Below are 25883 nucleotides of genomic sequence, written 5' to 3' on the forward strand. Positions count from 1 at the left end.
GTTCTTCAAAGAGTTTTGGGGTATTGAAGGAGAAATGTGGACTAAATAAATGATCATCCCTAACACAACCCACACTTTTTTTTCCCCCAGTACTGTGGATTGACTCCAGGGTTGCTTTACCACTGAGCCAGTCCTTTTTATTTTTTTATTTTGAGACAGAGTGTGGCTAAATTGCTAAGACTGGCTTTGAACTTGTGATCCTCCTATCTGTGCCTCCCAAATCACTGGGATTATAGCACCTGGTCATACAAGTGTTCCACCTGTGCTCTTGTAGTTTTAGATGGTAACTCTGACACAGTTAGATGCTTTGATTAAGAGGATAAGATCAGGGGTAACTGGTTGATTCCACCAAATTTCCAGGAAAAGTTTTTCTTGGGCTAGTGGATAAGTAACCAGATTTTAATTTTTTATTTTATTTCTTTATTATTTTTTTAAACAAAGGGTTGCAGTTGAACAGATAACTAGAAAATTCTAATCACTAGAGGGCAGTGTTATACATAAAGTGAGTGTTTCCTGTAGTTTGTGAAATTGGGAAGAAAATACCAAGGTCCACTTCAAAGGAAGCTGACTCACAGAATAGGCAGCGTGTGCAGACCAAGATCCACCTAAAGAAAACTCATTTATAGGTGAATTACTAGACTTACTGAAAGTTTCTGATAACATCAAAACAACAGAGAACTTGAGACCAAGTTGAACTCATTCCCTGGGACTTAAAGCAGTCTTATTAAGTGTGGGCCCATAAATGGACTGTGAGGTGTTCATTAATATTAGTAGCTGCCTGCTGGGTTTCTGTTCTCGCAACTAAAAGGCTCAGGGATCACTCTAGTTACACTGGGCTAACTGGGCTGCACAAAATAACCACACAAGAGACACAAATACCTTTTTCTTTGGGGTTGCTGTGACGGCTCCTCTGACCCTAAGGGTCTGCAGAAAGAGAGAGAGAGAGCACGTGCTGACACCTTTTATTGAGGAGAAGCTAATCAAATGAGGCAAGGGGTCAGGTTTCAGGGGGCTGAGTCTATCTTCATGATGTCCACTGTCAGCAGGTTGACTGACACCTGGGTAGGCCACACCCAAGGGCACAGTAAGAGGAGGGGACACACACAAGGCACTTCCATGGAAGATTCTATCCTAAACAGGGCAAGGGGTTATATTACAAAGGAACAGGTGAGCATAGCTTCACCCATGGGGCTGTAGCAAGACACACCCATTTCTGTGACTGAGCGCCTCAGCACCCAGCTGGGGAGTGTAACTCAGTCACCCATAAGGTTGGCCTCCCAATGAGCTGATTTTCTACATTTACTCTAATCCTTGAAACAACTTTTTGAAGTTAGGCTTATGTCCTTTAAGGGCAAGGGAACAGACTGAGGCTGTGTGACTTGTGCCATGTTGTATAGCTAATGTGCAGTAGAGCTGGGATTCAGGCTTGAGGCTGCCTGGCTCCAAAAACTTTCTTTCATATGTCACCCTGTAGGTCTTACAGTATTACTGTTCTTAGAGCACTATCAGGTTTTTTTTTTTTGTTGTTGTTGTTTGTTTGTTTGTTTTTGCTGGTATTATGTGTGCCATTAAAGTAATGGGAATCATTCTATGGAATTCTTACATTTTAGAAAGTTCTAGAACTTATTCCTGACTACAGTTATTGTTTCCTTTTATTCTAGTTGGCTTACACAAATCCACTTTAAATCCAACTTTTCCTAAATTGTTACTCAATGATTGTCTTCAGAGTAAGAATTGCTAAAAGGGTTAGCTTAAAAATAAAAAGTTATATGCATGCCAAGTATGGGCCGACGGGGGGGGGGGGGGGGGGGTGCAGATGTCAGATGTGGCTGATAACTGTTTTGAATTGTTAACTTTTTCCCCTGCAATATGAGGGATTAAATCCGTGGGCTCTTTAGCACTGAAATGCATTCCCAGCCCTTTTTATTAAAAAAAATTAAGACAGGACCTGTTAAGTTGCCCAGGCTGATCTCAGACACGTGATTCTTCCTCCTTAGCCTCCCTGGTAACTGGGATTACAGGTGTATACCACGGTTCTTAGCTACACTGTGTAATTTTCAAAAATAGCTTCTCAACAAGAACATTTTCACATTTTTAATGTTCCCTAGGAATACTGGTCTTTGATCTCTGTAAATCAGTTACAGTGGGAACAGAGAAGTAGGCAAGAAGGTATTGATACTTCTCTGTAAGTGGTGTCATCATTTTCTCTCAGAGCCAAGATTCTGAAACCACTCATGCTTTGTTAAAGCCAGTTATGAAGAAAATTGGCTGGTTTTCTCATTTGGAGCCCCACACAAACTGCTGAAAAATGACTATCTTAGAAAGAAAGCTTGGATGACACTCAAGTTAGGAAATGCGCCCCCAGATAATTGAGAGGTGGCTTTGACTATACCAAGTCATATGTGGAAGGACAACAGAAATAATGAAGTAGGCCAAATGGTACTAGCACTTTCCACACAGGGGCATTATAAGACTGCAATTTATGTGATGCTTGATTACTACAGAAATACCCATCTTAAGCAATTTCAGCCTAATTTACTGGAAAATTGCTTAACAGATTTTTATATTCTATTAGAAACATTTTCATATTGGTGAATGCCACTCATTTTTTTTTTTTTTCAGCAGCAAATCTTATAGCAAGTCCGGGAGAGCTTCGCCACGGCCACCAATTGTCTTGTGGACCTGGCTTCTGTATGCATCTAGAAAAAAGAAATTGCTAAATGCATACCAGTACCTCTGAGGTAACCACAGGCTTTTATTTTCTCCTGAACTATTGGGCATTTTTTTTTCTCATGTTCTTAGAGCACGTTTCAGAGGCCAATTTGCTCTCAAAAGAAAATTGCCATTAAATGACATCTATTAAGCTTTTTCGGGGGAGGGGGGTTAACTACTGGGGATTAAACTCAGGGGCACTGAGCCACATCCCTAGCCCTATTTTGTATTGAGACAGGGTTGCTTAACTCAGGATCCTCCTGCTCATGATCCTCCTGCCTCTGCCTCCGCCTTCCGAGCCCCTGGGATAACAGACATGCGCCACCGCCCCTGGCCTAAGTTTTCATTAAAACATATCCTACCAAGGATTGACTCATTCTGAGTGACTGGCACTGTGACTCCCTAGGTTGGCATAATGTATTAAATTGCTCTTATCTGAGCCAAATTGTGCCACCCAGGAGTGCTGTCTCCAGGGTTCCAGATGTTTTGCTACCTTTGTTCTTTGTCTTCATTTGAGTTGCAAACACAGAAGAGAGATGGATTCACAATATCTTCAGAGAGATTTGGAGTTGAAGCAAAGTAACCAGTCAGAAGAAACCATTTAAAGCTCAGAATTATAAGAAACGCAAAAAGTTATGTGTACGTAAACAGAGCAAGATAGACTCCAGTAGACTCCAGAAACAATTTATTTCTAAGGTGGCTCTTAACTATAAAGTGGCTTGAATGACCTTCTTATAACCCTGGGCAAGAGTCCTCTTTGGTTTGATGGAAAATATCAACATGTAAGGGACATAAGGAGTTGAATTTTAAGTGTGAGTTGAATTTTGTTGTTTAATATCCAGATTATGAATATTTAAAGAAATAAAATCATTTTAGTTGGGAGGCCATCCTGCTTAGGAAACAGTTTTACAGGTTTCTGTCACTTGATTTTGTAAAGCAGTTGCCCCGCCTGGAAGGATTTCACTAAAATTCATATTCAGTCAATCAGGCCAAATGTCAGGTTGCAAGGTAAACGACCTGTAGGCCATCTAAACATTTGGAAATGACTTTTTTTTCTTTCTTTTAAAAATTTCTCTTGTTGGTCCTAAGTAGTTGTGTATGTGGCAAAAGTCAAGGTTCCCTTATTCATCATTAGATTTACCCAGCCTGAGACTTGAAGCAAAGCACATCTAATTTAAATCAGCTCTGGCCTGGGGAGGGTTCCCCCACATTCATCAGGAGCCACTTCAAAAGCCAAATACAGCCCAACACAGTGATGGACACATGCCTGTACTCCCCTGCTATTTGAGTGGCTGAGGCAGGAGGATAGCTTGAGTGAGCCCAGGAGTTCAGGGCCAGCCTGCCCAACATAATGAGACCCTGTCTCAAAAATAAATAAATAAATAAACAAACAAACAAATAAATAAATAAATAAATGAAAATAGGGAAAGGAAAACCAAATGGATGTTGGGGTTTTCCTGTGTTTGGGGCCTGGTCCCCACTGGATCTTAGAATCTAGGTAAGTCCAAGATTATTAGGGGGGTCGCTGATAGACATTGATCAGGGTAGATAAAAAGGAATTAGTAATATGGATGGTTATTCTAAAGGGCTGTCTTTTAGAATTCACAGAGGAAGTTTCAGGCAGGATTTGTCCTTGGCTTTATTCCATCAAACACCAGATTTCTGACTCTGCTTTCAGTTTCCTTTCCCTAGAAGGAAGGCTTAGGGGAGGTCGTTATATTAGGATCTTCAATTCTAATTCCTTTCCAGAGAGAAAAGCTCTTCAGTCCAACAGCTTCCTTCCCCATTTGGTTCTGCTGATTTCCTTGCTAATGTAAGAGCTGCCGCCTGCTGGGCCTTCTCTCAGCAGGAGCCTCTCTTTCAGGCTATTACCTTCATTAATGCATTCAGTCCTCTCAGTAATCCTGTGGGGCGGAGCCTGTCCTCATCTGCACTCCACAGGTGTGGAGAACTGAAGCAAAGTCATCAGGCTGCCAGTAAATTGTGGAGCAGTGTGACCAAGGAGTAGCTTCAGAATTGGAATCTGTAATTTCCTCCTCAGGTTTAAGAAATCAGCTTTTTGCCTGGCTCTTATTTTGTTTTGGGTTTTGTTTGTGCAAAACTGGGGATTGAACCCAGTGGTGCTCTTCACTTTGAGACAGCATTTCCCTAAATCGTCAGGCTGACCTCAAATTTGTGATACCAGCCTCCTGAATAGCTGGGATTACAAACGTGCACTATGCCTGGCTTTTATCTAGTTATCCAATCTAACATTGTGACTTTTTTTCCTCTCATGGCAAAACTCTTCCCACCTCTCTACCTCCTGTACTCCCATACCAGTCTCCTCCTCCCTCTTGCTTCCCTCTTTGAAGCAGCACTGCCCAGGTAAGAAGTGCATATTAGCGGCCCCTGAAATCTCAAAGTGGCTCCCCAAAGACTTAGGGATATCTGTTCTCTTGAGAATGTTCTTAACACTCTCAGGAAAAGGTATAATAGCTTAGAATTCCAGCATATGAAAGTCTCCTTTTTTTCTTTCCTTCTTCTGGGCATCTCCTGCGGAGCCTATTATGCATCCTACTCTCTGCTCCTCCAGTTCACTGGGCCCTGCTACTTTTGAGAGCTACTATAAACCCCTGGACTAGCTCATCACTGCACATCCAATTTTGTTTTTTTAGTTCCTTATGTGGCTAAGCAGCTTGATAGCAGGTGACATCTGTCTCATTCTTTAACTCCCCTGTACCTAACACAGTGTCTGGCATGTAATGTATGTTCACCAAGGGGCTTGCTAAAAGAAGAAGTGATATGATCTTTCTCCTTAAAGACCTGGTTTTATGTTAGGTACAATGGCATGTACCTGTAATCCCAGTGACTCTGGAGGCTGAGGCAAAAGAATCTTGAGTTCAAAGCCAGCCACAGCATCTTAGCAAGGCCCTAAGCAACTCAGTGACACCCTGTCTCTAAGTAAATATAAAAAGGGCTGGAGATGTGGCTCAGTGGTTAAGTTCCCTTGGGTTTAATCCTTGGTATAAAAAAAAAAAAAAAAAAAAAAAAGACCCTGCTCACACTTCATCTCTTCCATGAACTGTCCCCCAGTCTACTCTAGTTGTCATAACTCTGTGCTCCTTTATTCTCCCATGGTAACTGGCACCTCAATTCCAGTACTCAATATAGATTGCCCTGAAGTCATTGTTTGTGTAATAAACTTTCCATCCTCCTAAAAAAGTATTAGAGGAAAATAATTTTGCTCATTTTGTCATCCATTTGCACTGAGCATCCAAAGTCTTGAAATAACACTTTGAATAAAGCACAATTGCCATCATTTGACAAGAATATCTGCCCAGAGTATCACATTTCAATCATTTAATCTTAAATTGGAAAACATCTAATTTGAAAATTGCAAAATGAGTTTCTTTGGGTATCTGAAATTATTTGTGTGTGATCAAGTTGGGTTTTTTTTACTACAGCATTGGATTGGGTGTTTGTACAGTATATAGTGCAAATGGAGCTGAACTCCAGCTGACTGGATTCAGAGAAGTCTTACTCTCAGAAATTTGTTTTATAGAACCAGTGGATTGTGAGAGCACTGGACCCTAATCATAAAAATAAAATATTTTCATCGGAGACATTTTGAAAATATGGAAAAGTGTAAAGAGCTCATGATTCTGCTATCTAGAGGAAACATTTTTGTGTGTTTCCTTTCAGTGTTTTTCCTGTAAATATATTGGGGTCACACGGGTGCATATATGGCTTTATTTACTTAATATATGAAGAGTACTTTCTCTGATTATTCTTCTTCAGTAATCTGATTTATAGGGGATTGAACCCAGGGCCTTGTGCATATATTCTGTCACTGAGCTGCACCCCCCAGCCAATAATCTGATTTTTAAAATTGCAAAAAGTTTAAGAGTATACCATCATTTGTCTCATCCTTTATTGGATATCAGATATTTGTCCTTAATTTTTTTAAAAATAATATGACCTTCCTACACACAGAATACTGAGTCACAGAGGGAGAACATTTTAAAGTCCTTGATATGTATTATTAAATCTCAACACCTACCACTGGGCCCATTAGATGGTAGATACTCAGAAAGTAATGGTTGAATGAATGAATACCTTCCAGGTTGGACACTTTATATCCCCACCAGCAGTATGTAAGCAGAGACTTGATCTGGTCAATCCCATCATGATAAGCAAGATTTTGATTTCAGTGATTCTGGCAATAATCCATTTGCCTTGAAATAAAAAAATGGAAATAAAAAATTGAGTCCTCCCTAAATGATATGTGGTTTTGCTTTAATAAAGTGCTTTTTAAAAAAATTTTTTTTAGTTGTTAAAGAACCTTTATTTTATTTATAGGTGGTGCTGAGAATTGAACCCAGTGCTTCACTCATGCTAGGCAAGTGCTCCACCACTGAGCCACAACCCCAGCCCAATAAACTGCTTTTAAAACACATTGGGACAGAATTGGGATGCGGAAATAGTTCTCATTTGGGGCTAAATCATGAAGCCTGATGATTTCTTTTCTCACATATTCCTCTACTGGGTCTTGGTGCCCAAAGCCATCAATTATGGCCATTTGGTTACTTAGGGTTGCCCCACAATATTTTTTTTTTTTTTAAGTTTGAGATCTGGTGAGGATACAATATGTATAATCAAGGTTCTCCTTTCTGAAGATCCAGGTTCAATGGTCTCTGTAAAACCTGAATCAGACAGAGTTTGTTTTATAGTTTCTGGATTTCCAGGGTTCAGACAGGGTTCACTTGAAGGCTCTAGGTCCTGTGGTTCTTGTGTATGGTAATTTGGGAGAGGCCCAGTTGTAAGGGTCTCAAGTCTGATAGCCCCAGCTTCTGAGGGTCTCATCTGGAAAAGCCCAATTCTGCGAGGCTTGGTTTGGATGTCGCTGGGCCTGAAGTATCCTGAATTCTAGGGCTCAGGATAGAGTGAGTATCTTTGCATCTGAGGATCCCTGGTGGTGTTAGCTTCGGATATTGTGTTCCCGGGTCTGTCGTGCAGCTACGAATAGCTGGGAGACCCAACCCCAGGGCAACGACAGAGGTCGTCAGGAGGTGGACAGCGGTTGTCAGGTGAAAGAGAGCCTAAGTCCTGCGCCGCGCAGCACAGAGTGCAGGCCGGCGGCCAATGGAGGATCGGCGCTAGGACCCCGCGGCTGGCGGCGGCGCGTAGGGTGGCCGGGGATGACAGCGACGGCGCCGCGACGGGTCGGCGCTAGGACCCGCGGGCGCGGCGGGAGGCGGCGGCGCGTGGGGCGGCGCGTGTTGACAGCAGCGGCGCTGAAGCGGGCCGGGCGGCGGGAGTGGCGCCTCTGGTTCCTGCCCCGCGACCCGAGGCGGCGGCGGCGGCCCGGCGGCGCGGGATGGCTTTCATGGAGAAGCCGCCGGCCGGCAAGGTGCTGCTGGACGACACGGTGCCGCTGACAGCAGCCATCGAGGCGAGCCAGAGCCTGCAGTCCCACACGGTGCGCGGCCGCCGGGCGGGCGGGCGGCCCCGGGCCCGGGAGGGAGCCGGCGGGCGGCGGGCAGCCCTGGCCCGGAGGGCTCGGGCGTGGCGGCGGGTCTGCAGGGCCCCCGGGGCCCAGGCGGACGCGGAGGCCGGAGCGGCCGAGGGCGGGGACCGCGGCGCCCGGGCCGAGGGGTGGGAGGAGCCCGGCGGCGTCCGGGGAAGGACTCGGAGCCGGCGAGGTGGTGGGACCCCGGTCCCGGGACGCCTCCCGGGGCAATAGTGAAGGGACCGTGCGGCCCCTCTCAGCCCGCCGCCAGCCTTCTCGTCGGGGCCACTGGGTTCCCTCCTTCCAACCGGGGGTCTGGGTGGTGGGGATGCTATTATGCCGGGCCCAATGGAAGTGTGACTTCAGGGGACCGAAGCCTACTTAGGGGACTGCAGAGAGAAAATGGCTGGGGTCCTCAGCCCCAGGTCCAGGTCAGCTGCTTGGCCTTGGCCAGGGAAACGGTGAGGGAAGCAGTCAGGGGTCCTGCGGAGGCAGGTGTAGGAACGTGCTTCTTCCCTACGCGGACCTGCTCGGCAGTGGGCAATGGTAGAATTCATTTGCATTTAAGATGCTCTGGAGTTGCACGAAAGAGTAAGACCCTCGTAGTAAACCCAGGCACTGTTCATTTCTGTTACATATACTGTCTTTTATGGGGCTTTAAAGCCATGGTTGTTTTCATTTGCCTGTACCTTTTTTTTTTTTTTAAGTCATACTATGCATTATGATTTACAAGCAATAAACCCAGGTACCAGCAAAAAACCTTGGGAGTTGTTGCCTGCCAGCGGGACCTTGGGAAATAATGAATGGGGAGAGACAGATTCTATAAATTGTAATGTTTTGTCAGGCCACCAAATCAGATTCCAGCTCAGAGGCTTGTTGTTTACTATTGCAGTGTGTTTGGAGGTTCATCATCTGGAGGCTAAAGCCCCACAATAGCCTTCTGTTTCTCTTTTTGTTCAAAGCTCTTCTGGTGTTCAAAGAGACCCTTCATTTCTCTCTTATTAAAGTGGGACTTTTTTGAACCTGTTTCCTCTTCCAACAGCCATGCTTTGTAGGCCTTGGATTGTTCAAAGAGTTCATTTCCAGTTTGGAAAAATGATTATGTTTCTAAAAAGTGCATTTTATTGGGGCTGGGGTTGTGGCTCAGCAGTAGAGCACTCACCTAGCATGTGCAAGGCCCTGGTTCGAACCCCAGCACCACATAAAAATAAATAAACAAAATAAAGGTATTGTTTCCAACTACAACTAAAAAAAATAAATAAATATTTTAATTTTTTTTAAAGTGCATTTTATTTCATTGTGCTTATCTTTAATTCTATTCTCCAGCCATGTGGACAGGCACCATAGACAATTGGATTTGTGAAACTTGTAACTTGGTGTAAGGGAGTATTAAGCGTTGAAATTTAGGGCAGGATCACAGTAATAATTCTGCTCTTCAATTACATTTCTGACTTGATATTGGCAAATAAATCTTATAGCCTCTCAATAGAGTTGAGTCTTTGAAGTCTATTTTATACTAAAAATAAAGAGATGCTTGTAAATGCTCATTGACCACTTCCTTCAGGAAGCATTTCTTTTTCTTTTCTTTTTTTTTTTTTTTTTTGGTACCAAGAATTGAACCCAGGGTCACTCAACCACTGAGCCACATCTCCAGCCTATTTTTATATTTTATTTAGAGACAGGGTCTCACTGAGTTGCTTAGTACCTCGTTGTTGCTTTGAACTCTATCCTACTGCCTCAGCCTCCTGAGTCGCTGGATTTACGCGGGTGCCACTGCCCCAGCTATGAAAGCATTTCTTGATGGCACTGCCCTATGTGCTCACCATCACATCATCATTTTATTCAGTGATTACTGCTTTTCTTTTCCACCAGGCTGTAAGAGGGACAGTTCTTGTTCACTTTGGACTCCCAGCCCCTGGTATGTAGATAGGATTTCACATGTGAGTTTTTTCTTTTTAATGAATAAATAAATGAGTTGCAACCTTACTTGCCTATTCCTGTTTGTGTAAATTGTTAACATAGAAGTTAGTACTTTAGCCAGGCATTGAAAGATTTTTTTCCCCTCATTTTTATTGCAGAGTTTTTCTTTAAAAGACAAAATAATTTAGGGTAGAAAATGGCAGTTCTTGTAATTATGACTGAACACAAAAGACAATGACTCACAGGAGACCCATAGAGGCAGATGTTGTAGAGTTAAAAAAAAAAAAAAGTAGCATTGTCTTGCATAATTTTTGACTATTCTGTGTTCTTGTCATTTTAGCTATAAAGTTTGAGACTAAGAAATGTTGCATCAGCTCTCAACTTTATTGAGAAAATCATGCTGATGCAAACTTTTTGGACTATTAATGTCTTATGAGTAAGTCCTTTCAAAACAAGAACAGTTGGAAATTATTGGGAAAGAAGCAGTAGTTAAAAGTGGTATGTAAAATAGAAAAGCAATGCTTTCTGGAAAGAATGAAAATGGCTTTCCACCTTGTTAGCTGAAGGGAGATATGTCTCAAAGGTCAGAGGTCTAACTTCTCTTTCAAATACTGAGTCTCTAGGAAGTTGCTCCTTGGCCATAGATAGAAATACATGAGGGAATATATAGTAGTGAACATCCTTTGGGTTGGGAGAGGCAAGACCTTAGTACAGGTCTGGGATGCTGGGATGATACTTGCTAGTCATGTGACATTGGTTGGGCAAATCACTGAAAAAAAATTTTTTTTTTTTTTGTACCTGAGATTGAATTCCAGGGGTTCTTGACCACTGAGTCACATCCCTAGTTATTTTTATTTTTTATTTTGAAACAGAGTCTCCCTAAGTTGCTTAGGGCTTCACTAAGTTGCTGAGGCTGGCTTTGAACTTGTGATCCTCCTGTCTAGACCTCCAGAATGGCAGGGATGACAGGCGAGTGCCACCGCATTCGACTCACTGAAACATTTTTGGTGGTTAGTTTTGTCATGAGAGCAATACATAGCTGCCCTGACTATGGTGGGAAGATCAAATGAAATAATCTTCTTGAAGTATTTGTAAGGTGCCTTCCTCCCTTTTTTCATCTCTTCATTCTCTGATAATGTATGTGCAAAGAGTTAAACACTTTAGAGTACATTATTCCAAGTAAGCTCTTTCTGGCCATAGTTCCTTTCATCTCGCAATCTTGTTTTGCCTTAGGAAACAATTTCTAACTGAAAATTTTAGAGCACATCTGATGTAGGATTTATGAACTTGGGAGGGAAAAATTCTCTGGGGAAAAAACAGACACCAGAAGGATGAAGGGAACACAAGGTCACCACCAGAAAAAGCACATTGGGTTGAGCAACTGACCAAGTGCGTGTTGATAGGTGATTCAGTGCCTGAATGATTTTATTTTCTTTTTTTATGGCGCACAATGAATTTAGCTATAAGAAATAGACTAGGCTTCTTCTGCAAGAAAATGAAGCTTCCATAAAACCAGAAAGGCCAGTGTTTGGGGACAGGATGCTTTCAGTCTGGAGTCAGAAGAAGGGGGAAGGTTTTCTAAAAAAAGGAATTCTGTTTAAAAGCTATACGGGTGAGTTAGGAGAAAGTTTGGGAGAAATAAGAGAAGACAAGGGAAATAAGAATTCTTAGCTACATGAAAGGGAAAACTTAAGTCAATAGCCTCAAAAAATGCTAACCTCACTGAAATAGAAACCAAAGGAAACTGACAGTTCTGGAGAGGATTGTTATCAAATGTGCAGATCGGCTTTTTGCTGGTTGGCACTCCACAGTGTGGATAGCTTTTCATCTCAGTTTTCTTCTCTTTAAATATTCTTCTGTGAGGTTCATCTGGATCAGGGCCCATTTACTCTGCATTGGGTGCATTTTGTTCTTGAGAAACAAAAGATAATTTTAGGGATATTTGAGTCATAACAGAACATTTTTTTAAATCCGTGGAAAAGATAATATTACACGTTAAAAATCTTTATGAAATGGATCTGTCCTTGAACTTTTGATTTTTGCGAAACTATTTCTCATGGTTTATTTATGCAACAACATTCATTCAACAGAGAGAATCGGCGTGTGAAATAGACCTGCTCTCATGGAGTTTTTATTCTATCAGATTTGGAGGTCTTTTTTTTTTTTTTTTCTTTTTTTGGTACCAGGGATTGAACTCAGGGCCACTCAACCACTGAGCCACATCCCCAGTCCTATTCTGTATTTTATTTAGAACAGGTCTCACTGTTTAGTGCCTTACCTTTTGCTGAGGCTGGCTTTGAACTCAACGATCTGATCCTCCTGTCTCAGCCTCCCAAGCTGTTGGGATTATAGGCCTGTGCCACCAGCGAGATTTGGAGGTCTTTTGTTTTCCAAGGTGTATACAAGTCAACCAGGATCTTTGCCTGTCATAACACAGGTGGATTTGGAGTTCTTTTTATGACTTGTTTTTTTGCGGTTTGGCTTCTTAATTGATGACCCTTCTTTGAAATTGTCTTTTAAGCTTTATTCATATAGCACTAAAATACTTATTCGAAAATGATGCCAAATTAAATGGAATCATTGTCTTCAGAGCCTGAAATATTAGGATAATCCAAAACTCAGTATCAGAATCTATCTGGGCTTCCTTTTGGGATGCTGTTGGGCAGTACCTTTAGAATTCCTTATTATACTGAACAATTTAGATTTTTTTTTCTTTGAAGATGATTGCATAGACTATTGCAGACTATATGGCAGCTAACTTGGCAAGACTTCTACACATTATTCTAAATAGCAGTTATTTTCTGGGACTCTAATCACTCATACTGGTTATGTATTTTGGCCTAGTTGTCCTAGAAACCTTAATGAATGCAGTCAGAAAGCCCTAGTTAAAAACTTTTAGAGACTGGTAATTAGTTCATTTAGAGATCATAAGTAATTGCTTTCTTTTGAAGAAGTCAGTGTTTTGCCGCCTGATTTAGGGGCTGGTGATACTCAGTCCTCATATATCATCTCTTTTGAAGATTATCCCATGAGAAAGTTTTCCTATAATAGAAATACAAATAAGAAACTTGCTGTAGTTACTAGGAGGAAATGTAGGATTCTGGGGCTGGAATTTATTTTAGGTGAAAAGATAGTTACATGTTTTGTCTACCTTCCAGCTGCAGAAATAGCCATGCCTTCCATATGGATTGTGATTGTTCAAAATATAAATTATTGGTAAGGTTTAAATGGGTTCATTTGAAGCAAGTAAAACAAGTGCTCAGCTGAAGCTTTGAGAGATTTTTGAGTGGCCTCATATGAAATTAAGCTATTTATTTATTTATTTATTTATTTATTTATTTATTTAGTAGGTAAAAGGGATTGAACCCAGGGGCATTTAACCACTGAGCCAAATCCCCAGCCTTTTAAAATATTTTATTTTGAAACAGGATCTCGTTGAGTTGCTTAGGGCCTGGATAAGTTGCTGAGGTTGGTTTGAACTCCAGATCAGTTATAAGGCTGGTTTTGAACTCCAGTCTCAGCCTCCCAAGCTGCTGGGGTTACAGGCATGTGCCACCTTGCAGGCTGAAGCTCTTTATGTTTCCACTTTGGGCATCCTGGGAAAGGAGGAGCTGCACCTGAAGATTGTTTTGGAAGACCTAAATGTTGAAATGTTAGGGGGATATGGGGGAGGGAGTAATAAACTCCATGGTTTTTCTCCTAACCTGAAAGTCATTCTTAGTGACTTCTTTTGTGAGCACCAGGCACATAGTGGGAGAGACAGTCTCTTCAAAGGAGAGGACAATGACCCTTCACTTGTCTTTTGAAACTTGCCTGGGACTAGGGGACAAGTGCTTTATCTCAGGAAAATACCTAGACCTCAGGAGGAGAAGCATTTGTGGAGATTGACCATGTAGTCTCTGGCTGACCTTGCTGATGTCCATTCTTGGGAGAAGTCTGCCCATTTCTAGCTGAAGATTAAGATATCAAGTATTTCCTCCTGCCTCCTGAAAGATTATAGTTGAAAGCTAAAGGAAGTCCTAAATGCCTTGATGTCTTCAAATAATTAAGTAATTATTTCTTGGTGGCTAAGAGGGTGCTTTTCTAATTATTAGTATAGCTATCTGTTAAGTTGGGGAATGTATGCAGTAACAAGAGTCTTCTGGGAAAAGTGTTTGTTTTGTTTTTGGTACTAGCTTTCTGATTCACGTACCATACAATCCACCCAAAGTGTACAATTCAGTGACTTTTAGTATATTTAACAGAGCTATGGATCACCACAATCTCAGAACATTTTCATTATCCCCAAAGAAGCCCAGCACCCCTCAGCCATCACCCTGGAAAATTTTATAACCTTCCAAGATGTTAATTAAGCTCAAAATATAATCTCAACACAAGTTCTTCAACTCTTTGAGTCCACCTCCTTTAAAAAATCTCATCAGAGGGACAACTGCTCTCCATAAACACACATCTGTCTGTATACCTTCTCAGAACCTTACCAACCTATGGATCTTAGGGTAAGCATCACAGTTAGAAATTTTTCAAAAACTGTGAACTTGGAGAATTAACTTATTTTAGTTGGTGAGGTGCGTGCGTAAAAAAAAAAAAGTATTCTGCTAACTACCACACGTACCCTACTTTAAGAAAATCCGCTGGGGCTGGGGATGTAGCTCAGTGGTAGAGTGCATGGTGAGCTTGTGTGAGGCCCTGAATTCAGTCCCCAGCACTGAGGGGGAAAAAAAAAAAAGAAAGAAAAGAAAACCAGCTGGGCACAGTGGCACATGCCTGTAATCCCAATTACTTGGGAGAATAGAGCAGGAGGAGGATTTGTTTGAGGCCAGTTGCAGCAATTTAGCAGACCCTATCTCAAAATTAAAAAACAAATAAATAAAATTAAAAAAAATAAAAGGATGGGGAGCCTAGGGAAGAGGATGTTACTCAACTCAGAAGTGGAGCACCCCAGGTTCAATTTCCAAATTTCCAGTATCACTGAAAAAAAAGGAAGAAAGGAAACCACAATATACTTAGAACAATAGATGGATTATGTCCTGTGGGCAAAAAACAAATTGCTTTAGTTTGCAGCTTGCTTGGTTCATTTCAGTGTGTGTGCTCTGGTGACTTCTACAGTGGCCCTGGAGAGGGCAAAGGGCTCTGGACTGGAAACAGGGTGTGTGCCTTCGCCTTGTTCCACCTGCTTGTCATAGCACCTCTGTTTATAACATTTAAACAAGTCTGCCCGCATTTCTTTGACGTGGCTCATCAGCAACAGGTCATCTCTACTTATTTTTTCATTTGAGGCTTTCTTCTGCGGGTAGGGGAGGGAATTAATGGAGTATTGGTTACAGGAGAATCCTGGATCTCGAAATGTCTAAGAAACACTCATAGAGCTGGGTACAGTGGTGCATGCCTGTAATCCCAGAGGCTTAGGAGGCTGTGGCAGGAGGATTGATTATCGCAAGTTCAAAGCCAGCCTTAGCAATTTAGCAAGGCCCTAAGCAACTTAACTCAGTGAGACCCTGTCTGTAAGTAAAAAATAAAAAGGGCTGGGGATGTGGCTCAATGGTTAAGCACAAAACAAAACACTTGTAGAGGTGAAAGGGGAAACAATCTTGTTCATGCAGAGCCTTTTTCCTCGTGAGTCTGCCCACCCCCAGGGGACACATTGCACTTTAGCCCTACACACTTTTCCTCTTTGCCCAAGCCAAGGGAAATGAAACTGGAAGTGGGCCCGCTCACACCAACCTCTAGTATCAGGCTCAGGGTCTGGCCAGCACGCAGCCCACTGGCCCACCAGAGTACCTGGAGTAGCTGGGACGCCCCTCGCCAAGCCCTAAGCATTTCCTATGTGACCCTGTAGATCAAGTTCACTAGTTGTCCTCTTGGATTCTGCAGACACTTCTGAAGCTCATGCTCTCTGATGGCACTGGAGTTGGCTATAGGCTTGCAGTGGTGGACTGTCCCTCCTCTAGTGGCTCTGAGGTTACTGCTGAGGGTAGAGAGGTGCCTCTGGACCCACTTGAATCAAAGTGTGAAATATGATATGTCAAGAACTATGTAATGTTTTGAACAACCAACAATAAAAAAAAAAAGAGAGGTGCCTCTGGAGGTCTTCCCTCCCCCTTCCCATGGGAAGGGGCATGGGCAGTTCGTTCTGCCTCTCTCCATGTTTTTCTCTTTAAGGTTATTTTTTTACTCTAAGTCCAGCCTTTCTTGATTACATATTGCTATTTTCATTTAATTTTAAACTAAAACAGTCCCTGGCACATGGATAATAAGCATCCAACACAAATATATGCTGAATAAATGAAGTCATTGAATGAATGCAGGTATTCAAGATACAACTCAGGACACCCTTCCTGGGTCTTGCCACTTCACCTCTTAACCTATCAAGTCATACATAATTTTCCTTCCTCAAATTTCCTCTCTATAGACACATGCATTTTATATACCTATTATTTCTTACTACCCTGTTTTCTATTTATGCCCCTCCCACAGGTGCAAACTGTAAATAACATGAGGAGAGAGGCAGAATGACTTTGGACATATTGCTTAATCCCTCCAGCCTCAGTTTGTCCATCTGTAAGGCGGGATGGTAAGAGTATGTTAGGGTTGCTGATTAATAGGCTCATATAGCTGGAACATTCGAAGAGAGCCTAGCCCATGTCCATGGTTACCTCTGTACATGTCAGGCCACTGGCTCAGTGTCTTGTGCATTTTTTGGCATTCAAGTATGTTGAGTGGAAAAGGGGGAGTTAAATTTTTTAAAAGTTTGTCTTACTATCACCTGTGACTACTTTGCTAGTAAATGGCAAAAAAGATCAGTGACATCTCAAAGAACAACTACCCACCCTACTCCTACCCCCACCCCCACCACCACTCACCTGCCTTTACCTGTTTACCCTGGAGGAACACGTTTTGACAGCCAGGCTCCTGGAGATGCAGCACAGTCTCCTTACTCTCCTGCCTGGAGGCAGAGTTGGCTGTCAGTGTTCAGAGGCAGTGGAAGGGGCAAGTGGGTAGCTGTGAGGTGCCAGGGGCCTGGCCTGAAGCTAGGCAGCTCCTAGCCTGTTTCTGCTCTTCCCCTCCTGGCTTTTCCTCACCCCTGGAGGGGTTCCAACATGGGTGCATATACATTGGACCTCTGGAACATTTACAAAAACAAGAATCTTCTGGGTGCCAGGCACTGTGCTGTGTATCAAGATGAATGAGGCAGGAGGCTGACATCCTGGTGGAGGTAGTGAACACATAAACCAAAGGCCAAATAAGACACTGAGAGGGCTGCTCTGCCTGGGAGAGTGAGTGGGGCATATGGGAGAGGGAGAAAGGGTGAGGTCCTCCCAAGGCTTAGGAAATGAGGAAAGGCTATTTCAGAGAAGACATTTCAGAGAAGACAGCAATCCTGAAACATCTAGCAAAGCCTCTACTGGTTTACACTATTCTAAACTTTAAAGTTTGGCTTTAGACATTTTGAATGATACTAAAAAGGAGTGGTACTTGTCATCATTCACTAACTCACCAGAAGGATCTCAATGTAAAAACACTGAGGAATAATGATTCTGTTCTTTGCAGCCAAGGTTGTATTTGTAGACTTCAGGAGTTCCTTCAGCAGACACTGCTATGTGGGATCCAGTTTGACAGGACTACAGTCATCTTGGTTATAACTGCCATTTTGCCTGCCAGGTAACCCTGGCACTTGTCCCAAACCCTATAGGTCAAAGTTGTTGAGATAGTTAGCTATGCTGACTGACCACTTTTTTTAAAGAGAGAGAGAGAGAGGGAATTTTAATATTTTTCAGTTTTTTTTCGGCGGACACAACATCTTTGTTTGTATGTGGTGCTGAGGATCGAACCTGGGCTGCACGCCTGCGAGGCGAGCGCACTACTGCTTGAGCCACATCCCCAGCCCCGAGACTTTCTTAACTGTCCTTGGGCATCTTAGTAGGTTTGTTTGTTTGTTTGTTTCTTTCTTTCTTTCTTTCTTTTTTTTTTTTTTTTACAATGCAGGAGATCAAGCCCAAGGCCTTGTGCATGCTAAGGAAAGCTCTTTACCACTCAGCCACATTCCCAGCCCTATGTTAATAGTTTCTTTTCTTTTTTTAATATGGTATCGGGGATTGAATCCAGGGGTGCTCCACCACTGAGCTACATCCCCAGTCCTTTTTCTTTTTATAAATATTGAGACAAGATCTTGTTAAACTCCTAGGCTGGCCTTAAACTTGCAGACTTCCTGCCTCAGCCTCTTGAGTCACTGGGATTACAGCTTTTTTAAGAGTTTTTGATAAAGGCCAGGGATCTACCATTTGGCCACAGCCCACCTTCATCTAGCTACATATATAAACACCTCCTTCCTGCCTTGGGTATGGAATCCTCCTGTTTTGCTGCTGCCCAAGACATACTTCTGTCCATAAGTCCCTAATAAATTACACTTCGTGCGATCTTAGCTCTGTTGGCCTCTTTCTTCAGTCTCTTATTTCCTTCCACGTTTGGCTTGTTCTTATGCAGCAGAACTGGGTTTTTCCAGAACATGCTGGGAGTATGCCTTGGGTTCTAGGCATTCAGTACTTGGGATGAAGGTCTAAACAGGATAGACTTGGTCCCTGCCTGTGTTTGTTCATTCATTTTAAAAGGGTTTATTTTACAAAATTCTAGTCTAGGGTAAAAGATGAAAAAAGGGCAACTGTGGCCAATTGTGGGGCCTCTTGGATGCCAGGCTAAGGGGACCCAAACAGCAATGAGGGGTCTTGAGCAGGTGTGTGGCATGTGAAAGTAGAGTTTGAAACAGCTCTTTGTCACTGGTGTGTAGGGTGTGGCTAGAAGGATGGGAGGAAGGGAAGAGGAGAGTCCCTTCTGATAATTAAGCCCTGGAGTTAGAAAGACCACATCTCAGGTCCATGGCAAGAGAAACAGAAGGAAGGAAGAGAAGAAAAGTTCCAGGTAGAGACCACGAGGGGCACAGAGGCACTAAGATGGTAACTGATCTTGCAAGGAACATGATGAGTCCAAGTTTGGCTTTAGACATTTTGAATAATACTGAAAAAAGAGTGCCACTTGTCCTAACAGCAAACATTGTTTAAACTCTTACTATTGTGCCAAGCCCTAGTTACAATAGTCTAATTTTCTCTCCCTCTATTTCTCTCTTTTGGGTCAGCCTCATTGAAGTATGTTATGGTTTGAATCTGGAGTGTTCCCCAGAGTCTGATGTATTAAAGGCTTGGTCCCCAGTGCAGCAATGTTCAGAGGTGTGGCTTTTAGGAAGTGATCGGATCATGAGGGCTTTGACCTCATCAATGGATTAGTCCATGGATGGATTAATACTTTTATAGCATTATTATGAGGTGGTACAAACTGTAAGAGGTAAGGCCTAGTTGGAGGAAGTAGGTCTCAGGGGCCCCTTCTTCCTTCCCTCTCTAATTTTCTGGCTGTCATGAGGTGAGCAAATTTGTCCTGTCATACCCTTCTTCCATGATGTTCTACCTCACCTCAGATCCAAAATAATGGAGCCAGCCAAACATAGACTGAAACTTCTGAAACCATGAACTAAAAGAATCTTTATTCCTTTAAGTTGTTTTTCCTAGGTATTTTGTCATAGCAATTCAAAGACGACTAATACAAAGTATAATTTACATGTAATAAAATTTATTAGTTTTAGTGTACAATTTGATAAATTTTGACAAGTATATACCTATTGTGTAACATTTTGCTCAACTGCACACATTTTCTGGGTATCATTTTGCAGTCAGTACCTTCCCTCTGGTCCTTGGCAACTATTACTCTGCTTTTTATTGCTATTGTTTCATCTTTGCTAAAATGTCATCAGTAAACGAAATCTTTTTTTTTTTTTTTTTGAATTTTTAATATTTATTTTTAGTTCTCGGCGGACACAACATCTTTGTTGGTATGTGGTACTGAGGATCGAACCCAGGCCGCACGCATGCCAGGCGAGCGCGCTACCGCTTGAGCCACAACCCCAGCCCAGTAAACGAAATCTTAAAGGATGTAATCATTGGTGTCTGGCTTATTTTAATTAGCATAAAGCTATGAGATTCTTCCAAGATATTGTACATTTTTGTGTTTGATTGATTGAGAGACAGGATCTTGCTATGTTGCCTAGTCTTGCCCTGAACTCTCAGACTCAAGCCATCTTCAGCCTCTGCCTCCCAAGTAGCTGGACTATAAGCAAGCACCCCTACACCTAACTCCATGTTTCTTTCTTTCTTTCTTTTTTAATTTTTTTGTAGTTATAGATGGATAGAATGCCTTTATTTTATTTGTTTATTTTTATGTGGTTGCTGAGGATCGAACCCGGTGCCTCATGCATGCTAAGCAAGCGCTCTGCCACTGAGCTATAGTCCCAGGCCAATCCATGTTTCTTTTTATTGCTAAGTAGTATTCCATTTTTGGGGGGATGGACCACAGTGGAATGGACATTTACCCATTGGTAGACATTTGGGTTGTTTCCAGTTGGGGACAATTATGAATAGAGCTGCCATGAACATTTGGGTAGAGTCTTCATGTGGACATAAACTTTCATTTCTCCCAAGTAAACACCTGGGAATGGAGTTTCTGGGTGACATGCTAAGTACATGTTTAACTTGGTAAGAAACTGTCAGACTTTTAGATTTTCATTTGATCCTCATACCAATTCTGAGTTGGGTTTTGTTATTATCCCTATTTTTCAGTTGAAGAAAATAAAGTACAGAAAGAATAACTTGCTCAAGATCTTAGGGCTGGGAGTGGCAGATGAAGGTTCATATGATACTTGTGAACTTTGAATCAAAATACAAGTTGTGAGCCATCCAAAGTGATTTGTTATCAGGGTCTGCAGATTGATGGACCTGTTCAATGGCTCTATGATGCCTACTCCCAGGAGAAGACAAGGTGAAGGTGTTCCCTGACTCAGAGTCAGACAATGGTTTGGGTGGCTGCTTTCTAAATTCTCCCAGCTTGGCTGCATAGGAATGGAGTTCATTCATCACACACAGTGGCGGCCTTAGAGAATCACTGTCCATTAAAGAGGTATTGTGAACCATATATGTTATTTGCATTTTCTAGTAGTCACATTTAAAAAGTAAAATGAAATTAATTTAATATATTCTGTTTAATTCAGTATATCCAAAAAATTATTTCAACATGAAATCAATATAAAATTGATGCTATAGTCACATTCATTTTGTCAAAGTTTTTTTAAAATGTAATGTGTATTTTATAATTATAGTATATTTCAACCAGAAGTAATCACATTTCAGGTACTTGATAACCATATATTGCTTATGCCTAGTATACTGGACAGCACAGATATAGACATTAAAAATAACAATCTTCAAAAGCATTAATATGGAGAGAGAGCCATGTTATATTAAGTGGGGAAAAAACAAGTCATAATACACTATTTAGTATGTATTCATTTTCATAAATATCTGTTAGTACCTGCAAATAGTCTATAACTACATTGCCTCATACTATAGCCACTAGGCTACTTTAAATTAAATAAAATTAAAAATTCACTTCCTTTCACTAGCTACATTTCAAGAGCTCAGAGGTCCCCTGGCCTTAGAGGCTACCATAGTGAATGTCAAATTAGATGGTTGCTGTCTTCAAACAGCTAAACTGGTGGAGGAAGCCTGAGAGGCTGAGGCCTGTGAGCTCTGTGACCAGCAAGTTGGTGAGCATTGAGTCCTAGAACTTCTGTGTGCGTGTGTGTTGTTTGCTTGTTTGTGGCACTGGGGATTGAACCCAGGGCCTTGCCATGCTAGGCAAGTACTCTACTACTGAGCTACATCCCCAGCCCTTTTTGCTTTAAGACAGGTTCTTGCTAAGTTGCCTGGTCTGGCCTTGAATTTTAAATCCAGCCTCTTGAGTAGCATGGTTTTTAACAATTAAGCACAGGAAGGAAGCCCCATGAGGGGCAGCCACAGTTGGTACCTTGAGAGTTTAATAGGAACTTGGTGTGGAAACAACAGTCTCCTCAAGGACCCTGTTCCACTTTTGTACAACGGAAATTAACTGCCATTCAAATTGTTGAGTTCTTCATAAACCTGGTGTCCACTTATGGCATCTTCATATAAAAATGCTCCTTTCTGCTGCTTATTCTTGCATGGCAGGGCTTGCTTAACATTTGAAAGAAAATCATTTATCATTTGTACACAGCTTCTATGTGCTACCTGGTTTCCAGTCAACCCCAGAAGTTTGTGTTTATGAAGAAGGAGCTGGGCTGCAAAGTTTGAGAATATTAAAGTTAGGAGACTGTGGTCAGGTGGTGTTTAGAGAGCTGTGTCCCTATACTTAACTCTTGTGCTCCTGCCTGGCTGCATGTCCTTACTCTGCTCTTCATTCTCAGCTTCCTTCTGACTTGATAGACCAGTTCTGCCTGCCCAGATAACATCCATTCATCAGAACAAGACTGTATATAACATGAAAGCATTCTGCCCAAGGCCATAGAATGTAGGAACTGCTGTACCCCTGTGTGAGGGAGGCCTGTGGGCCTGCAGTCCAGTCTATTCTCACCACATACAAGCTTTGCAACCTTGAGGCATCTACGCTCTCTGAGCCTTGGTCTTTTGTTGGGAGATGAAAGAAGCTGAGGGACAGAAGGAAAAGTCTTCCATAAGCACAGCAGTTGTACCTTCCAGGAGATGTATGGCCCCATGGCCTGTGCAGTGTGCCATCACGTACATGGTTGGTTATGAAATTGGAATAGTGACTCAGGAGGACACTGGCATGTTGAGGCTTGGTAGAATTGACTTAGGTATAATCAACTCTGTGGTGACCAACCATTATTAAAACCAGTAGGGACTTCTGCAGCTTGACTTCCACCCAGAATTTCAAGCTTTGTTCCCACCAAATGTTTTACCAGCCTTGATACAAATAGAAGAGTTCATTGACTTGACTTTCATCTTTTGTTTTCCTAGTCTTCCCAGAACAGTAAAAGTGCTGATGGGCAGTAAAAGGACCAAAAGGTTCCTCACCAAGGAAAAGGAGTGATTGATTGTACATGTCATTGATAACATATCAGGCTCTTATTCAAGCTCAGATAATCTAAATTCTTATCTTATCACTCAGAATTCCTTCAAATGGCATGTTTTAAATTATGTGTGCAGCAAACTGACAAAGATTTTTTTTTTTTTTTTTTTTTTTGCAATGCTGGGTATTGAACCCAGGGCCTATGCATGCTAGGCAAGTGCTTGCCACTGAGTTATGCCTGCAGCCTGCAAACCAACACTAAAATTTGTCTTTTCTTATCATAATAGTAATATATGTTCATTGAGGATATCCAGAAAAATGTAGGGATGAAAAAAAAAAAAGCCTGAAATGGGCAAGAACCTGGGACAACAGAGTAATAACTCTAGAATAATCAAAGACTGAGGACATTGTTTCCGTGTTTTAAGAAAATGACCTTTTTGTTTTTTACTTAATAGAGCTTACTCACTTACTAGTGTTGCCACTGCCTCCTGCTTGCCAATTAAAACCACAATGCATTCACCTGCAGAAAGCTTGTGTTTGGCCAGGTGTGGTGGCCTGTAATTCCAGGGGCTCAGGAGGCTGAGGCAGGAGGATCACAAATTCAAAGCCAGTCTCAGAAACTTAGCAAGGTCCTAAGCAACTCAGTGATATCCTGTCTCAAAAGAAAATATAAAAAGGGCTGGAGATGTGGCTCAGTGGTTAGGCACTCCTGGGTTCAATCTCTGGTACAAAAAAAAAAAAAGCTTGTATTTGATGTTTTCTTAGCTAGGAAGAAAACTAACAGTTAACAAAGCTGGTCATTATGCTGGCTGCTCTAAATATGCTATCTTATCGAATATTTATCACAACCCTAATGGGAAGAGATGATTTTGCAGATGAATAAATTGAGGCCCAGAGAAATTAGTCCAGGAAACTAGTAAGTGGCAGTTGGGCTTTAAGTCCAGGTCTCAGAATAGAAAGCTTTTGTCCTCCTCCCCACCCTCCGGGCCTGTGGCTGTGGTGTGGAAGGGGGGTGACACATTGTGGCTAATCATTACACAGTGACTGGCTTCTTCTTCCAGACCCTGAAGGTGTCCCTTGAGTACCAGCTAAGGTTGTAACGGAGTTGGTCACTGTAGGTGCCAGAGCCCACCTAAAAATCATCATTGGCAACAGAGATTGTATGTTTGATAGTCTTTTCTAGCTAAATATAGAGGGTAGTATTTAATCATTATTCATACTGCATCCATCTCTACAGTTTAAGAGCATATTGCACAAGTAAATGAAATCTTTATTTTGTTTTAATTGAGGCTTTTTGAATCCACTCCCGCCTTTCCTCTGATATAAGATAGAATTATTGGGTTCACATTTTAGCAAATTAGATAATTTGCTTTGGCATCATTTAAGGGTCGTTGTTCTATAGAATGCTGCAGAATCTGGCTGCTTAAGATGCCATATCCATTCCATAGTCATGTCTGAGGTCAAGGGAGTCTGGAGCGCTTCTTTGCAGTATTTCTCTTAGCTGGGTCATCAGTTTTCTTTGAAGTCAGCCTAGAGACCAGTTCTCCTGCTGGGAGACCATCCCACAGAGGAGAGCTTGGACTTCAAAAGGCCTGAAGAGGGGAGAAGCATGCATGACTGTGGTTGCTCATCTTACTGCAGGGATCAAAGTGTGTTTGTGATATGTTCTGTGTCAATTCTTTGAGCAGAGAAGAAACTGGGAGATTTGCTTTGCATAAGGTTAGAGCACACATTTCTGTGATCCGGTTGGTTGAATTTTTAAAGGAAATTCATTTCACGTGGTGGGAAAGGAGATGCACTTGGCTTCACTCATCTGCCAGAATTTATTTTTTAAGATTAGTGGTGATTCTTTGGATGCCTTTAAAAACCCAATGTTTTCATTTGTTTGAGGGCCATTTTCACACATTACTGGCTTGCATAGAATGGCTATAGAACAAAGGTAGGTCTCAGAACAGAAAATCTGCAGATGAAACCTCGATAAATAATGACAATTTAGCAAAGCAAGAAGTAATCATTAATTCAAAGTGAAATATTAAAGACTGTAAGCCGCAAGGCAGGTGGCCAGTGAGCTGAGCGGAAGTTCTATAAGCCGATTCTGTTATGAGAATTTCTTCAGAAACCTTGTTGTCCTTTGGAATGATGCAGACTTCTGCTTGTGAGGTGCAGCTGCTGTGCTGTGTGACACTGATTTTGAACATTAATTCTATTTTTATTTTAAAAAAAAATTTTTGCTGGGGATTGCCTCGTGCACACGTGCTAGGCAAGCACTAGAACAGTGAGCAACATCCCTAGCCCTAAGCACTAATTCTTATAAAGGAGCGGTAAGTCTGAAGCCTGTTGTAGGTGTATAGGCTTCCTCCTCCCGAGAATGCAAGGGGTCAGTCAGCTAATACCCATCAGCAGGTATCTGCTATGCTTCTGCCATTGGCCTGACATTGTGTTCAAGTGTTATTTAGAACACAAAGAAATGTGTGATTGTAGCTCTTGAAAAACTTAATTCAGTTGGAAAGATCCCCCTCCCCAAATGTAGACAGACAGACATGAGACAAAAATAGCCATAACGTTTAAAAGGTAGAGCTTCCCAAGTTTTGAATAAGTAGAGCAGCAAAGCAAGGTAAGTAAGAATATTTATGTTCTAAAGAGTCTGACAGAGGAGGGTTGAATAGAAAGAAGGGTTAGGTCAGTTTTATCAGAAGGTAGAAAAATGTGGAAGCTAGGCTAAAGAGTTTAGGTTTGTCCTGTGGCCAGTGAGGGTCATGGAAGATTCTGGAGCCAAGAAGTGGCATGGTGCTGGATGTCCAGAAAGGTTTTTAGCATTAAAAAA

The 25883-nt window shown here is 42.0% G+C and overlaps 1 protein-coding gene across 7 annotated transcripts in view; it reads left to right on the forward strand.

The window, feature by feature from the left end:
- The first annotated feature begins 7871 nt into the window (after positions 1 to 7871).
- The window catches only part of PXK (PX domain containing serine/threonine kinase like), an 81264-nt gene continuing 63252 nt past the window's right edge, over positions 7872 to 25883 (forward strand). For 3 of the 7 annotated variants that reach the window (XM_081284968.1, XM_081284969.1, XM_081284965.1), the window contains exon 1: positions 7873 to 8170. In XM_081284968.1, coding sequence (XP_081141094.1) covers positions 8069 to 8170 — 102 coding nt within the window. In that variant the 5' untranslated portion in view covers positions 7873 to 8068. Of the gene's footprint in view, positions 8171 to 25883 lie in introns of all 7 variants that reach the window. The other 4 variants (XM_081284966.1, XM_081284967.1, XM_081284964.1 and 1 more) reach the window with 4 other exon arrangements.

The sequence above is a fragment of the Spermophilus citellus genome (assembly GCF_964194105.1).
Source record: "Spermophilus citellus genome assembly, chromosome: 3".
Taxonomy (NCBI): Eukaryota; Metazoa; Chordata; class Mammalia; order Rodentia; family Sciuridae; genus Spermophilus; species Spermophilus citellus.